The sequence below is a fragment of the Canis lupus genome, chromosome 9, assembly GCF_003254725.2.
Source record: "Canis lupus dingo isolate Sandy chromosome 9, ASM325472v2, whole genome shotgun sequence".
Taxonomy (NCBI): Eukaryota; Metazoa; Chordata; class Mammalia; order Carnivora; family Canidae; genus Canis; species Canis lupus.
The window spans coordinates 36,245,659-36,263,779 of record NC_064251.1 but is presented as its reverse complement, the minus strand read 5'-3'; the positions used below and the strand labels follow the sequence as shown (position 1 = coordinate 36,263,779).

General features: G+C 38.2%; 1 protein-coding gene across 1 annotated transcript; it reads left to right on the top strand.

Annotated features, from left to right (window-relative positions):
• The first annotated feature begins 14,125 nt into the window (after positions 1–14,125).
• Positions 14,126–14,595, top strand: LOC112655198 (mitochondrial import receptor subunit TOM22 homolog). Its single transcript, XM_025440170.3, has one exon. The coding sequence runs from the start codon at positions 14,126–14,128 to the stop codon at positions 14,546–14,548; it is 423 nt and encodes a 140-aa protein (XP_025295955.3). The 3' UTR covers positions 14,549–14,595.
• The last annotated feature ends 3,526 nt before the right edge of the window (positions 14,596–18,121 follow it).

Here is an 18,121-nt window from a genome sequence, read left to right as displayed (position 1 = left end):
ATGCAAGAGCATGAAACTAGACCCACTTTCTTATACACAAATTCAAAATGGATTAAAGACCTTAAGACCTAAAACCATAAAAATTCTAGAAGAGAATACAGGCAGTAACTTTTCTGACATTGGCCATAGCAAATTTTTCTAGATATGTTCCTGAGGCAAGGGAAACAAAAGCAAAAATAAAGTATTGGGACTACATCAAAATAAAAAGCTTCTGCATAGCAAAGGAAATAGCAACAGGGAACCTACAAAATGGGAGAAGATATTTTCAAATGACATATCTGATAAAGGGTAGTATCAAAAATATATAAAGAGCTTATAAAAAAGATATATGTATATTCAAATTCATAGCAGCATTATTCACAACAGCTAAAACATGGAATTAACCCAAATGTCAATTAGTAGATGGATAGATAAGGAAAAGTTGTATATACATACAATAGAATATCATTCACACTTCAAAAGGAATATACATTACAACATGGATGTATTTTGAGAACATAAGTGAAGTAAGCCATTCACAAGAAAAATTAAAAATTACAAAAAAAAACCAATTTCGGTATAATTCCACTTAGATTAATGCTTAGTGAAAATCATAAAGGCAGAAAGTAGAATGGTGGTTGCCAGGGATTGGGGCAGATAAAATAGAGAGTTATTGTTTAATGGGTATAGAATTTCAGTTTTATAATATGAAAAGAGTTCTCAAGATAGATGGTAGTGATGATAGCACAACAGTGTACTTCATATCGCTGAACTTAAAAGTGTTTAAGATGGTAAATGTTATGCAGAAGACTGAAATTGGACCACTTTCTCACACCATCCACAAAAATAAATTCAAAATGGATGAAAGATCTAAATATGAGACAGGAAACCAACCATCAAAATCCTAGAGGAGAACACAGGCAGCAACCTCTTTGACCTTGGCTGTAGCAACCTCTTGCTAGACACATCTCCAGAGGCAAGGAAAACAAAAGCAAAAATGAACCACTGAGACTTCATCAAGACAAAAAGCTTCTGCACAGCAGAGGAAATAATCAACAAAACTAAAAGGCAACCGACAGAATGGGAGAAGATATTTGCAAATGGCATATCGGATAAAGAGCTAGTATCCAAAATACATAAAGAACTTATCAAGATCAATGCCCAAATAATAAAAAAATCCAGTTAAGAAATGGGCAGAAGATATGACAGACATTTCTCCAAAGAAGACATACACATGACCAACAGACACACAAAAAGATGCTCAGCATCACTCATCAGCTTGGAAATACAAATCAAAATGACAGTGAGATATCACCTCACACCTGTCAGAATGGTTAAACCGAACAGCATGGGAAACAAAGGATGTTGATGAGGAGGTAGAGAAACGCTCTTACACTGTTGGTGGGAATGCAAACTGGTGCAGCCACACTGGGAAACAGTATGGAGGATTCCTCAAAAAGTTAAAAACAGAACTACCACATGACCCAGCAATTGCACTACTAGATATTTACCCCAAAGATCCAAAATTGTGATTTGAAGGAGCATATGCACCCCAATGCTTATAGCAGCACTATAATCAACAACAGCCGAGCAATGGAAATTGCCCAGATGTCCATCAACTGATGAATGAATAAAGAAGATATGGTGTAAATATATATACAATGGAGTAGCGCTCAACCGTCAAAAAGAATGAAATCTTGCCATTTGCAACAACATGGATGGAGCTAGAATGTATTATGCTAAGTTTAAATAAGTCAGTCAGAGAGAGACAAATACCATATGATTTCACTTATATGTGGAATTTAAGAAACAAAACAGATGAACATAGGGGAAGGGAAAAAAAAGTGAGGGTAACAAACCATAAGAGACTTTTAACTATAGAGAACTGAAGATTGATGGAGGGAGGGAGGTGAGGGATGGGCAAAATGGGTGATGGGTATTAATGAGGGCACTTGTGATGAGCACTGGGTGTTTTATGTAAATAATGAATCACTAAATTCTACACCTGAAACCAATTTTACCGTATATGTTAACCAACTAGAATTTAAATAAAAACTTGAAATAAAAAGTGAAAGGAACAAAATGCTCTGAGAGAAAAGTATGAATTAGTTTAGATTAGGAAATAAATAAAGGCCAGCAAGGCACATAGTTGATAGAGAGAAGTATTCTAGGTGGAGTAAGCACCGTGTTTTAAGTTCCTGAGTTAATAAGGAGCTTATTATGTTCAAGAAGCTAAAAGAAGGCCAGAATTGCTGGAACTCAGTGAGCAACTAGGGAGCATGCTGTAAAACAAGATTGGAGAAGATATCAGGAACCAGATTATAAAAGGTTTTATAGACTCTTTTGAGGATTTAAAATTTTCTTCTTTTCTTCTAAGAGCAATGCGAAGAAATTGAAGAATATTGGACTGAGGAATCTAAAACTCAGATTTGAGTTTTAAAAGATAACTGTGGTTGCAATATGGAGAATAGTTTAGATTTGAGGATGATAAAAGCAGAACCATGAAAGGTCTTTTTTTTTTTTTTCATGAAAGGTCTTGTAATGGTCTGGGTAAGAAAAGATGGTAGCTTAGATTAGGGGGTGATATCAGAGTAGCTGCATAAAAGTGAATAAATTCAAGATCCATTTTGAAAGTAATTAACAGGACTGAATAAAATGTGTGAGAAAAGAGAGATTGAAGATATAAGAACCAACTTTGGTTGACTTAAATGAAAAGGGAAATTAAAAAATTAAGGACATCAAACAACTCACCAAATTGATTAAAAGGTGAGAGAATTAGGATTAGAAATGATGGAGCAAGGGGATCCCTGGGTGGCGCAGCGGTTTGGCGCCTGCCTTTGGCCCAGGGTGCGATCCTGGGACCCGGGATTGAATCCCACATCAGGCTCCCGGTGCATGGAGCCTGCTTCTTCCTCTGCCTATGTCTCTGCCTCTCTCTCTCTCTCTCTCTCTCTCTGTGACTATCATAAATAAGTTTAAAAAAAATTAAAAAAAAATAAAAAAGAAATGATGGAGCAAGTTCAGCAGAAACTAATTGACAGTTTCATCAGACTACCATCATAGGAATGAAAGAAGCCCAATGATTTTTTCATCTTTTCATCACATGCCCACTACAGAGAAGGGGGTGTCAAAGATGACCTCCTTTCTCAGACAATAGAATTCTCAGAGTTTAAAAGCCTCTGGTTAACTATCCTCAACTGTTAAAAGGGTCTAAAGGATAGAAACAAAAGGTTTCTTTACCCAAGAACTTGAGCTCTTTGTAGACACTTGATTTAAAAAAATTAGATTGTCAGAGAGTACTTTTCTACAAATGTTTTTAATTGAAGTTTGGTTTGCCAACATATAGTATAACACCCAGTGCTCATCCCATCAACTGCCCTCCTCTGTGCCCATCACCCAGTACCTTTCTACAAATTAAAAATAGCAAATTTTAAAATGAACTGCAGTTCCCAGGCCATATTAATGCACTAGAGGCCAAGTACTTCCAACCATCTACACACACAGTCCTCGTTAGCCCTCTTGAAGACAGAAAAACATTTCTTTAGTTCTCCTATTGAGGGGCACTGAGTGGCTCAGTTGGTTAAGTGTCTGACTCTTCATCTCAGCTCGGGTCTTGATCTCAGGGTTGTGAGTTCAAGCCCCATGTTGCACTCCATGCTGGGCATGGAGCCTACTTAAAAAAAACAAAAACAAAAAAAAACTTTGACTTCAGATTCCTGGTGACCTTTAAATCTAGACAATGTTTTCCTGATCTCTTCTATGTCACCACAAACTCAACATTAAACTTTCCTTCCTACAAAATGTTCTCCCTACTCCCCTCCTATCCTTCCTTCACTGATTCAAGTAAGTGATGCTGTGGAATTTATGGTCTGAACCATTTAGCATTTCTTAGGGGCACTCCATTGACTGGGGTTAACTTTTAGACTTGGGACCTGCTATCTGCAACCAAACAACATCTAGAGATTTATGTACTTGATATTCCATTTAATGAGCATGAGGGGGAAACAGCCTAGTATTCTAGTCAAAAGTCCAGCTATTAGGAGTTCTAGAGAACAAATTCCATATGGAAATTCCTAGACTTTAGAAAACTGGAATAGGTCTTTGTGGTGATGATATCTCTGATCCTCTTTGAAGGAATAGCACCACACATGAAGATGATGGAAGCCATTCTAGTAAACAGGAATCCTTTAACAAACATCTTGTGAGCAGAACTAATGTAAAAAGATGTATCCTTTAATTTAAGAGACTATAGTTGTTTTTAATCTCCTACCCCACAGTCACCTGTTAATGAAACACTTGAAAATGATTTCAGATGCTTTCTTAAGATTACAACTTCTCTTTCCTATCTATAAATGGGGTCTGAACCATGCTTCAGCTGCTCTGTTCATTTACCTAAATCTATCCTTGTCCCTAATCTTATCTTAATTTGTCTTTTCTGGGGATCCCTGGGTGGCTCAGCGCTTTAGCGCCTGCCTTTGGCCCAGGGCGCGATCCTGGAGTCCCGGTATCGAGTTCCGCGTCGGGCTTCCGGCATGGAGCCTGCTTCTCCCTCCTCCTGTGTCTCTGCCTCTCTCTCTCTCTCTCTCTCTCTCTGTGTCTATCATAAATAAATAAATCTTTAAAAAAATTTGTCTTTGCTTTAGTGAGTTCCAGTCTAAATTAATCTCATTGTGAATCCCATTGTTTGTGCATTTTATTGTTGTTTTGAAAATACCTTTTTATGATCCTTGCCATTTGACTAATCTCTGAAACTCCAATGTGTCTGCATAAAACTGCTATTATTAGTTAAGCTTTTGGAAAGTCAAAAGTTATATGCAGACTTTCAACTGTGCAGAAGGACAGCACCCCTAACCTCCATGTTGTTCAAGGGACAAGTGTATTAATTCACTTCTAAAGATATAAGTCTATTAGTAGGCAGATCTAAGAGAGAATATTATACTGGTAATTGATAACTTCCAAATGGTTTTGAAAATCATCATTACAATTAAATCAATTAACAGTTTTTAAAGGAATAATATCTGAAAAGTAATATGCTAGGCAATGGGAAGGATAATAGAAATGTCATGGTTCTTGCCTTCAAATAGCTTACTGTCTGGTGAAGGAGAGAAAAAGATAAACAATTAAGTTCAACATAAGCTTAAATAGGAAGACGAGCCCAAGAAACACATGGTTGTACAGGAGTGACCAGATGAGGCTAGGGAAGATTTCACAAAGGAGTTGGAATACAAGTATATTAATAAGAGCAAACATTTATATAGTATCATGAACTAGGTACTGTTCTAAGTGCTTTGCATATATAGTTGACCCTTGAACAACATGAGTTTGAACTGTGTGAGTCCACCAATACATGGATTTTTTTTTCTATGAAAATATTACAATGCTGTAAATGCATTTTCTCTCTCTTGTGATTTTCTTAATTACATTTTCATTGCTCTAGCTTACTTTAAGGATACAGTATAATAGAGACGCTGGGTGGCTCAGCGGTTGAGCATCTGCCTTTGGCTCAGGTCGTGATCCTGGGGTCCTGGGATCGAGTTCCATGTTGGGCTCCTTGCATGGAGCTTGCTTCTCCTCCCTCTTCCTATGTTTCTGCCTCTCTGTGTCTCTCATGAGTAAATAAATGAAATCTTTAAAAATAAAAAAGGATACAGTATAATATATATAGCACATAAAATGTGTGTTAATTGACTCTATGCTATTGGTAAGTCTTCCAGTCAACAGTAAGCTACTAGTAGTTAAGTTTTTAGAGAGTCAAAAATTATATGCAGATTTTTCAGCTGTGCAGAAGGTCAGCACCCCTAACCTCCATGTTGTTCAAGGGTCAAGTGTATGAATTCACTTTCAAAGATATAAGTAGAATTTTAATATATAACTATAGAGGGAAGAGCATAAGTCAAAACACAAAAGCCTTACTCATAAGTAAAAAAGAAAGGTGGGACTAATATCTCTAATACTTTTGGGTTATTTTCCCAAGCCTTAAACACAGGAAGTAGCCTTAAGCCCTTGGGGCGTGGCAACAAAAGCAGGAGTTCAGTATTTCATCACAGAATGCACGAGCATAATCTCCATTTATACATGTACAGAAGACAAGATATTTAGACAATTTGCCTAATGCTACATAAGGAATTAGTATTGAACAATGGATTAAATCTAATTCTACTAATATATTTGATCAGAAGCAGTTAGAATAACCTTTTAGGTAGCTAAATAAGCAGGAGGTAGAATATATAGCTCTTTTAATTTTAGTTAATTCCAAACTATTGTATCGTGCCTGTAACCAAGCATGCTGTCATTTTTTTAAGACCAGGGCCTTTCATTTATCCAAGCGCTGTGGATATTTGAGGCATATAAATTAAAGCTGGTCATTATGGAGATCTCTTTGGGACCACTTACATGAAATAAATTATAGGGTTAAATTTTAAAAAATTAAATCCAAGAAGCCTTCCCAGAAGTTATGTATAAACCATCATTAGGTACATTTTCCATTTTGAATTCTGGTGGATGAGAGCCAATAGGTGGGTGAAGCCAACACAACATACTGCAGTATACTCAGTACTTATATGCTTAGTACTTAAATCTTTCATATTTTTGGTTGAGTAGAAAGCAGCAACTCTCAAGCCAAGTGAGGATAATGAGAGAAAATTTTTGCAGGTAAAAACACCAATTTTAATAAGATACTATAATCATATGATGCTTTGACACTTATCCCCAACTTTTTCCCATTTGTTTGAGAGAGAAAGAGTATGAGTAGGGGAGAGGGGAGAGGGAGAGGGAGAAGTAGATTTCCTTCTTGAGCAGGGACTCTGACACAAGGCTTGATATGAGGACCCCCAGATCAGGACGTAGGCCAAAGGCAGCCACTCAATCGACTGAGCCACCCAGGTGTCCCCTGTCCCTATTTTTGAGTGCATGAAAAGAAAATGTATTTATCTTTGATGCTTTGGTGAAGTATATATAAGTAAATAAAAGTATAATACAAGTATATATAAGTATATAATAATATAAGTATACATAAACACATATATACTTATACATAAGTATATAATGATACAAGTATATATACTTCCCTTTATGCTTGTTTTTAAATCTTCAGGCTTAAGCAGTTTGGTAAGGAGAAACAGTATTAATGCATACTTAGGATAGCTAAAGAGCCAATTCAGAAAACCCATAGTATAAATTGGAATAGATAGAAGCCTAATGTGGCATCTTTCCATGTCGCTTTACTGTTGCTCACTCTGGGAAAATGATGCATTCATAATGTCCTTGGAAGGGTGATGAATTTTTTTTTTTTTTATTTTTTTATTTATGATAGTCACAGAGAGAGAGAGAGGCAGAGACACAGGCAGAGGGAGAAGCAGGCTCTATGCACCGGGAGCCCGACGTGGGATTCGATCCCGGGTCTCCAGGATCGCGCCCCGGGCCAAAGGCAGGCGCCAAACCGCTGCGCCACCCAGGGAGCCCGGAAGGGTGATGAATTGAGAAAAATTGTCTTCTGATGAGAGTCTATTTTCAGTGTAATCATTCCTGTGATAAGGAGAAGCTTCATATCTGCAGTCATTTGACAGACCAAGCAAGTTACCAAGACAGAAACTTTGTCATTTTCTTAGATGGAGACCCAGAAGACAACAAGCAAGGGATAGGGAAAAAATACAATTTCTTTGGATGCCAGAGGGCCCCTGTCCAGCCCTTGTTTATATTCTTCCTTACTAGTTACATTAAAAGGAAAAATTTGATACTGTTGGAAAACAAAATCCTCAAGACCTTCATAAATTTGAACTTTATAAACTGAGGAGGAGATTTCAGAGCAATGACAGGAGTTTTAATAAAGGAAAACAGAATACCAAACCAGGAATTTGAAAATTGAGAAAATTCTCAGTGTTGATGAAAGGTATGGATATGGAGATTTAAGGAACTAATGGAACTGTTTTTCTGTGGAGAGTCTTAGAGCCTTTTGGAAGCATTCTTTCCCTGGCATTCATGTTGAATACAATTCTATTTTTTTCCTGTTCTTGAAATTCTTGGCGCAGTGTCTCATTTGGCAATTGGGACTAATTACATTCTCTTGTTCATTGTAATTAGAAAACTTTGTTTCATTTTGAAACACAAAATTTATGTTTATCCAGAATTACTATATTCCACTATGAACCAATTTGCTGTCATTAGGTTTAAATCAAAATATAAGTCATGTAATTTTAGTTCAAATAGAAATTCCATGACTAAAATTTAACTCCTCAAAAGATGATGATGCCAGTCAGTTTTCAGCAACTAGAATTCAAGAAATAGAAAATTCACTAGATCTGTCTGGCTACAGCTTACTAAAAATGCTTGGGGATTTAGATTCAATCTTTCCTATTTTCTATATTCTTTTATTTTTTTAAATTTTTATTTATTTATGATAGTCACACAGACAGAGAGAGAGAGAGGCAGAGACATAGGCAGAGGGAGAAGCAGGCTCCACCGGGAGCCCGATGTGGGACTCGATCCCGGGTCTCCAGGATTGCGCCCTGGGCCAAAGGCAGGCGCCAAACCGCTGCGCCACCCAGGGATCCCTATATTCTTTTAAACTCCTATCCCCACTGCTTCCTGGTCATCCCCTGGAATTAAAATAGAAACTCTTGGGATCCCTGGGTGGCGCAGCGGTTTGGCGCCTGCCTTTGGCCCAGGGCGCGATCCTGGAGACCCGGGATCGAATCCCATATCGGGCTCCTGGTGCATGGAGCCTGCTTCTCCCTCTGCCTATGTCTCTGCCTCTCTCTCTCTCTCTCTATCATAAATAAATAAAAAAAATTAAAAAAAATAGAAACTCTTATAACTAGCCTCTATTTAATCAACATAATACAAATTAATACTCTCCATTACTTCTATAAATAAAACATACTGGCTCATGCTCATAGCACACTGATAGCATTTAGGTAATATGCCACTGCCTGCTATACACATAGATTTTTGTTCTCATTAGAGAGTGGTAGACATACCAAGAATCAGTTGTGTTTATTCAGCTTGTTTATGCTAGATATACTTGTTATTGTAATTACATAATTTAAATGATTATTATATAAACCATCACATAATTGTCATTTGAAATATAAATAAATAAAAAAAAACAGTTGTTTCTACAAAACCGAAATCGAATCCTTTGGAAAAATTCAGAAAAAGAAAACGGCTTTAAATTTTTCCATTGGGGGATGCCTGGGTGGCTCAGTCAGTTCAGCATCTGACTCTTGATTTGGCTCAGGTCATGATCATGGGATCAAGCCCAATGTTGGGCTCTGTACTGGGCAAGGAGCCTGCTTAAGATTCTCTCTTTCTCGCTCTCTTCCCCTCCCCCACCACTCGTCTCCATGCTCGCTCGCTCTCTTTTTTTTTAAGATTTTATTTATTTATTAATGAGAGACACGGAGAGAGAGAGAGAGAGAGAGACAGAGACAAAGACATAGGCAGAGGGAGAAGCAAACTCCATGCAGGGAGCCTGAGGTGGGACTCGATCCCGGGTCTCCAGGATCAGGCCCTGGGCCGGAGGCGGTGCTAAATCACTGAGCCACCTGGGCTGCCCCTCCCTCTCTCTCTTAAAAAAAAGAAAATTCCACTAGACTAGGGCAAAAAAGAAAAGATTGGGGAAAATCCTAGGTATCTAGCATTCTGCGCTCAGATTGCTTCACAAGCACTTTTTTCTACGTTTTTTTATTGTGGTAGAATATATACAACATAACATTTACCATATTTTTTTTATTTCTTCAAGGCTTTATTTAATTTCAAATTAGTTAACATATAGTGTAGAATTAATTTCATGGGCAGAATTTAGTGATTCATCACTTGCATATAATACCCAGTGCTCATTACATCAAGTGGCCTCCTTCATGCCCATAAACTATTTACTCCTTGCCCCCATCCACCTCCCCTCCAGCAACCCTTAGTTTGTTCCCTATAGTTAAGAATCTCTTACAGTTTGCCTCCCTGTTTTTATTTCCTTTTATTTTTCCTTCTTTTCCCCTGTTTTGTTTCTTAAATTCTACCATAGGAGTGAAATAATATGGTATTTATCTTTCTCTGACTTATTTCACTTAGCATAATACACTCTAACTCCAACCATGTCATTGCAAATGGCAAGATTTCATTCTTTTTGGTGGCTGAGTAATATTCCGTGTGTGTGTGTGTGTGTGTGTGTGTGTGTACCACATCTTCTTTATTCATTCATCAGTTGATGGACATCTGGGCAATTTTCATTTTGGCTATTACAGACAGAGCTGCTATGAACATTGGGGTGCATGTGCCCCTTCAAATCACAATTTCTGGATCTTTGGGGTAAATATCTAGTAGTGCAATTGCTGGGTCATGTGGTAGTTCTGTTTTTAACTTTTTGAGGAACCTCCATACTGTTTTCCAGTGGCTGCACCAGTTTGCATTCCCACCAACAGTGTAAGAGCATTTCTCTACCTCCTCATCAACATCCTTTGTTTCCCATGCTGTTAGGTTTAACCATTCTGACAGGTGTGAGGTGATATCTCACTGTCATTTTGATTTGTATTTCCATGCTGATGAGTGATGCTGAGCATCTTTTTGTGTGTCTGTTGGTCATCTGTATGTCTTCTTTGGAGAAATGTCTGTCATATCTTCTGCCCATTTCTTTTTTCTTTAAATATTTATTTATTTATTTATTTATTTATTTATTTATTTATTTATTAGAGAGAGAGAGAGAGAGAGAGAGAGAGAGGCAGAGACACAGGCAGAGGGAGAAGCAGGCTCCAGGCAGGGAGCCTGACGTGGGACTCGATCCCAGGTCTCCAGGATCACAACCTGGGTTGCAGATGGTGCTAAATCGCTGCGCCACTGGGACTGCCCCTTCTGCCCATGTCTTAACTGGATTTTTTTTATTATTTGGGTGTTGATCTTGATAAGTTCTTTATGTATTTTGGATACTAGCCTTTTATCCGATATGTCATTTGCAAATCTCTTCTCCCATTCTGTTGGTTGCCTTTTAGTTTTGGTTGATTATTTCCTCTGCTGTGCAGAGGCTTTTTGTCTTGATGAAGTCCTAGTGGTTCATTTTTGCTTTTGTTTCCCTTGCCTCTGGAGATGTGTCTAGCAAGAAGTTGCTACAGCCAAGGTCAAAGAGGTTGCTGCCTGTGCTCTTCTCTAGGATTTTTTAAAAAGATTTTATTTATTTATTCATGAGAGACACACAGAGAGAGGCAGAGACATAGACAGAGGGAGATGCAGGCTCCCTTTGAGGAGCCTGATGCACGGACTCGATCCCAGTCTCTGGGATCACACCGTAAATCAAAGGCATACACTCAACCACTGGGCCACCCAGCTGCCCTCCTCTAAGATTTTGATGGTTGGTTTTCTGTCTCACATTTAGGTCTTTCATTCATTTTGAATTTATTTTTGTGTATGGTGAGAGAGAGTGGTCCAGTTTCAGTCTTCTGCATGTTGTGTTCCTTCCTTTCATGCTAGTTATCACAATTTTTATGAATCTATTTATTTATTAGCATTTATTTATTTATTATCTATTTATTAGCATAATGTCTGCTCCCCCAAATACCTGTAAGCTTCATGAGAGTAGAAACCACACTTGTTTTGTTTACTACTGGATGTCCAACACCCAGTAGAGTGCCTAATGTACAGAATATCTTTAAGAATTTCTTTAGATCCAGGGATCCCTGGGTGGCGCAGCGGTTTGGCGCCTGCCTTTGGCCCAGGGCGCGATCCTGAGACCCGGGATCGAATCCCACATCGGGCTCCCGGTGCATGGAGCCTGCTTCTCTCTCTGCCTGTGTCTCTGCCTCTCTCTCTCTCTCTGTGACTATCATGAATAAATAAATAAAATCTTAAAAAAAAAAAAAAAAAGAATTTCTTTAGATCCAATGATTAAATGAATGGATGGGAGATATTACATCATGTTCTCATCTCTTACCCTCAGCATTATTTCTACATTAAGTCAGTTACTAAATCATTAATCCTTCAATCAATCTCTAAAATATGCCTCTATTATCACTTCCACTGATTTAGTTCAGGTCATCATCATTTCCTACCTGGGCCTTTGCAGTAACTTTCTAAATAGTCCTCTTGTCCCTAGTTTTGCCCCTCTCTAACTATCTTCCACAATGCAACCAGAGTGATCTTTCTAAAACACCAATCTTATCATGTCAAGTCTCTACTTAACAATCCTTTGAAGCTTCCTATAACCTGCAAGATAAAGACCAAATTCCTCATACAAAATGACTTGGGTTCTTATCTGTTTCTAGCTTCATATCCCAACTACTCTTCACTTCTAACTTTAAGCTCTAATTCTTTCCTCTTGTTATTCCCTTGACCTGAAAAGCTAACCATTTTGTTCACTTCATCAACTCTAATATCCCACAGTGCCCTGTGTTCTATCACAATTTATCATGTTGACTGCCAGTGTATATGTCTGCCTCTGCCAATGCAATGAAAGCTTCTTCAGGGCATGAAACTGTGTTTGTCATATTTCTATCATCCTTATATAGTCTTTTTCAATCTGCAAGTTGTAATCCATTATTTTGGTCATTCATCAAATTAGTTTTTTATAACTAGTATGGATTTTTTTAATGACATAGAAGAGAAAATATCAGATTGCATCACATGTAGTAAGAGTTAATTTTTTGTGTGAAATATTTTTAGATGTACATATATAATATATAAAATATGTATAAATAAATGTTTATATTGGGTCCCTGTGTACAATGTATTTATTTCTGTAAAATTGTGATAAGAATTTAGTTTTCGAGCAACACTACTTTAGTATCTTGAACATAGTGGATGCTAAATGAATGTATCTGCCTCAAATTCTTTTTTGAATGAGGTAGAAGGCAAAACAAGTGTATTTGAATAAATCTATTTGCATGAAGGATGACATGAAGAAGACATAACAATCTTAAATGTTTACACATCTACTAACAGAGCTCCAAAATACATAAAACAAAATTTGATAAAATTGAAAGAAGAAATAAACAAATGCAATATTTATTTATTTATTTTTTCAAATGCAATATTTAAAAGAAGGTTTCAGGGGGCACCTGGGTGGCTCAGTCCACGGTAACTCTGACTCTTGGTTTTGGGTCAGGTTGTGATTTCATAGGTCATGGGACTGAGTCACACATTGGGATCTGCACTCAGCGGGGAGTCTGTTTGAAGATTCTCTCTTTCCACCCCTCCCCCCACTCACACACATGCAATCTTTCTCTCTCTCTAAAATAGATGAATACATCTTTAAAAGAGAGAGTGAGAGATTCCAGAGGTACCTGGGTAGCTCAATCGATTAAGTGTCTGACACTGATCTCAGCTCAGGTTTTGATATTGGGGTTGTGAGTTCAGGTTCTGCATTGGGCCTGCATAGAGCCAACTGAGATAAATAAATAAATAAATTTTTAAGAAGGAGATTTCAAAACCCCCCTCTCAATCATAGCGAGAACAACTAGAGAGAAAATGAGTACAGGCATACAACTTGAATCATCAATGACCTTGTACATTCTGACCAACAGCAGGATGAACACTTATCAAGAACTCATGGGACATTTACCAAGATAAACCATATTCTAGGCCATAGAACAAATCTTAATACAGTTAAAATGATGTATGTCCTGTTAAGTATGTTTTATGACCCCAATTCAATTTAATTAGAAATCAAGGGCAGCCCAGGTGGCTCAGCGGTTTAGTGCCGCCTTCAGCCCAGGCGTGATCCTGGAGACCCAGGATCGAGTCCCAGTCGGGCTCCCTGCATGGAGCCTGCTTCTCCCTCTGCCTGTGTCTCTGTCTCTGTCTGTCTCTCTCTCTCTCTCTGTGTCTCTCATGAATAAATAAATAAGATCTTAAAAAAATAATTAGAAATCAATAACAGAAATACTTAAATCCCCAGATATTTGGTAACTAAATAATATACTTCTAAATAATGCATTTGGAAAGAAGAAATCAGAAAAATTGAAAAGTATTTTGACTAGAGAGAATTTTTAGTACCAATAGCTTGTATTAGAAAAGAAGAAAGATCTTAAGTAATTGACCTCAACATACACCTTAAGATACTAGAAAAAAAAGTAGATTAAACCCAAAGTAAGTAGAAAACAAGAAATAATACATAATAGAATAGAAATCAACAAAACCAAAGAAAGCAATAGAGAGCCCCGCAGCCATGGCCGCAGCTGCCGTTGGCTGCCTTGGGGCGCCCCTGTCCCCAGACGAATTGCTTCCGAAAGGCGATGCCGAGAGGACCAAAGAGGAGCTGGAGGAGGAAGACGACGAGGAGCTAGATGAGACCCTGTCGGAGAGACTGTGGGGTCTGACGGAGATGTTCCCAGAGAGGGTCCTGTCCGCGGCTGGAGCCACTTTTGATCTCTCCCTCTTTGTGGCTCAAAAAATGTACAGGTTTTCCAGGGCAGCCTTGTGGATTGGGACCACTTCCTTCATGATCCTGGTTCTTCCTGTTGTCTTTGAGACTGAGAAGTTGCAAATGGAGCAGCAGCAACTGCAGCAGAGGTGGATACTTTTAGGGCCTAACACAGGGCTCTCAGGAGGAATGCCAGGGGCTCTACCTTCACTTCCTGGAAAAATCTAGATTGCTACTGCTACTTGACTTGTCTTGGGACAAGTTTGAAAATTCAATAGTGTTTGAACTGCTGATTATTTGGATTCCTTTTTATTTTTATTTTTTTAAACTTTGTCACATTGATTTATCTAAACCTGGTGGGGAGAATTCTCCCCAGTGTCTCACAGAGACTCCTAACTTGCAACTGTGCCCTCCACGCTGTCCCATTTCTTCTGTTCTCACTCTTGCACTCATAGCAAGAGTGCAGCAATGCAGACGGTTACTCCAGCTCTGGCCTTCCAACCCCTTTCTCACTAAATCACTTATGACCGGAGGATCTCACTATCCCATTGTGGCATAGGAATTGATGCCACTGGGAAGGAGGTACCCCTCACCATTTTTGTTTTAAGCATGGAGATGTTGGGGAGGGACATGCATACAATATGAAACACATAATGCATTACAGCCGTAGTGTAAAGCAGCCACTGTGAATTTCTATGTTGGAAAGGAGGGAGCAGCTTCAACCACAGGATGGGGACTGTGGAGGACAGAGCAGCAGCTCATTTCCTCTGCCCATTTTGGCTATGAGAGACCTGTCTAAAAAAAGTGCTCACTTTTTGTATTTAAATATTAAAAATTATTCCAATGTGGAAAAAAAAAGAAAGCAATAGAGAAAATCAATAATATCAAAAGCTGGTATTATATGAATGTCAATATAATTGATAAACTTCTAACTACACTAATCAGGAAAAAACAGAGAGAAGACACGAATTGCTAATATCAGGAATAAAAGAGAGCACATTACTATAGATTCTGTGTATACTGAAAGGAAATATTTTAATTTTATGTCCATAAATTTGGAAGCTTAAATTAATTGGGAAAAAAAATCCCTTGAATCAACCTACTAAAACTCAGTCAAGAAGAAATAGATAATCTGTGTACCTCTGTATCTATTGAAATTGAAACTGTTAAAAACAATCTTACAAAGAAAACTCCATTGTAAATCTTACCGAACACTTAAGGAATAAATAATATCAATTCTATACAAACTTCCAGAAAAGTGAAGAGTGCAGAATATCTCTCAACCATTCTGAGTTTGGCATTACCTTGACACCAAAGCCATCAAAGATATTATGAGAAAGGAAAACTATAGATTAATATTCCTCACAGACATATATGTAAAAATTATAAATAAAATTTTAGCCAATCAAATTCATCAATATATGAAAAGAATAATACATGACAGTAAAGGAGGGTATATCCCAGGAATGCAAGGTAAGTTATCATTAAAAAATAAATCAGTTTAACAAACTAAAAAAGAAGAACCATATGATTCATCTGACAGATACAGAAAATGCATTGGGCAAAATCCCAGCAAACATTCCTAATAAAAACTCTCAGCAAATGGGAATACAAGAAATTTCTTCAGGACACCTCTGTGGCTCAGTCGGTTAAACATCTGCCTTCAGCTCAGATCATGATCCCAGGATACTGAGCCCCACATGGAACCCCACATGATACCTGGCATGGGACTCAGTGGGGAGTCTGCTTCTCCCTCTGCTCATACTCTCCCCCACTCTCTCTCAAATAAATAAAATCTCTTTAAAAAAGAAAATTTCTTCAACTTATTAAAAGGCATTTACAAAAAATCCACATCCAACATCAAACTTAATGGTGAAATGACTGAATGCTTTCTCCCTAGACTCAATAACAAGACAAGTTTGTTTCCTCTCACCATGCTGATTCAATATTGTACTGGAGGTATTTTTAAAAGATTTATTTATTTATTTTGGGGAGAGGGGCAGAAGGAGAGGGAGAGAGAGAATCTCAAGCAGACTCTACATTGAGCTTGTAGCCCAATATTGGGCTTGATTTCATGACCCTGAGATCATGACCTGAGCCAAACTCAAGAGTAAGACACTTAAGTGACTGAGCCACGCAGGTGCTCTTTGGCTGGAGGTTTTATCCAGTGCAATAAACAAGAAGAATTTAAAAGCTTCCAGTTGAAAAGGAAGTCTTTATTCATAGATGACATGTTCATTTGTGTAGAATATTTTGTGCAATATACAAAACTCTACTAGAATTAATAAATGAGTTTAGCCAGATTGAAGGACACAAAATAAGTATACAAAAATCAATTATATTCTTATACACTAACAGCAAATATTCAGAAATTGAAATACAAACCAACAGTAGCAGAATGCCTGGGTGGCTCAGTGGTTGAGCATCTGTCTTTGGCTTGGGTCATGATTCCAGAGTCCTGGGATAGAGTCCCACAAGGGGCTCCCTGCATGGAGCCTGTTTCTCCGTCTACCTATGTCTCTGCCTCTCTCGCTCTATATCTCTCATGAATAAATAAATAAAATCTTTTTTAAAAAAACAACAGTAGCGGGATCCCTGGGTGGCGCAGCGGTTTGGCGCCTGCCTTTGGCCCAGGGCGCGATCCTGGAGGCCCGGGATCGAATCCCACGTCGGGCTTCCGGTGCATGGAGCCTGCTTCTCCCTCTGCCTGTGTCTCTGCCTCTCTCTCTCTCTCTCACTGTGTGCCTATCATAAATAAATAAAAAAAAAATTAAAAAAAAAAAAAAAAAAAAAAACAACAGTAGCATAAAACTGTAAAATATTCAGAAATAAGTGTGACCAAAGATGAGCAAGACCTATACATGGAAACTACAAAACACTTGAGAGAAATGAAGGAAGAACCAAATAATGGAGAAGTATGCCTTATTTATATGTGGATGATCAATATTTTTAAGATGTTGGGCAGCCCGGGGGGCTCAGTGGTTTAGCGCCACCTTCAGTCCAGGGCCTGATCCTGGAGACCCGGGATCAAGTCCCATGGCGGGCTCCCTGCATGGAGCCTGCTTCTCCCTCTGCCTGTGTCTCTGCTTCTCTCTCTCTCTGTCCTTCATGAATAAATAAATAAAATCTTAAAAAATATATTTTTAAGATGTTAAATCTTCCAACTGCAATTTTTTTTTGGGGGGGGGGAACTCTACACCCAACATGGGGCTTGAAATCACAATCCCAGGATCAAGTGTCACATACTCCACCAACTGAGCAAGCCAGGTGCTCCCCACCAATTGAAATCTTTTTTTTTTTAAGATTTCATTTATTTATTCATGAGAGAGACACACACACACACACAGAGGCAGAGACACAGGAAGAGGGAGAAGCAGGCTCCATGCAGGGAGCCCAACGTGGGACTCAATCCCGGGTCTCCAAGATCACACCTTCAAGACAGTGCTAAACTGCTGAGCGACCTGGGCTGCCCACCAATTGCAATCTTAATAAAAATTCATGTGAGCTTTTTTTGTTTAAATTGACAGGCTGATTCTAAAATTCATACAAAAATGTAAAGGACCTAGAATGGGTCAATTCAACTTTGATAAAGAACAAAGCTGGAGTATTAACATTAACTGATTGCAAGACAATGTGGTATTGTAAAAATGGACAAATAAATCGATGGAGGAGAATAGAGAATCCAGAAACAGATCCACACATATACGGATAACTTATTTTTGACAAAGATGGTGATCCAGTGGCAAGGAAACATTCATTTCAACAAATGTGGCTGGAACAATTGGTTGTAAATCAATAAAC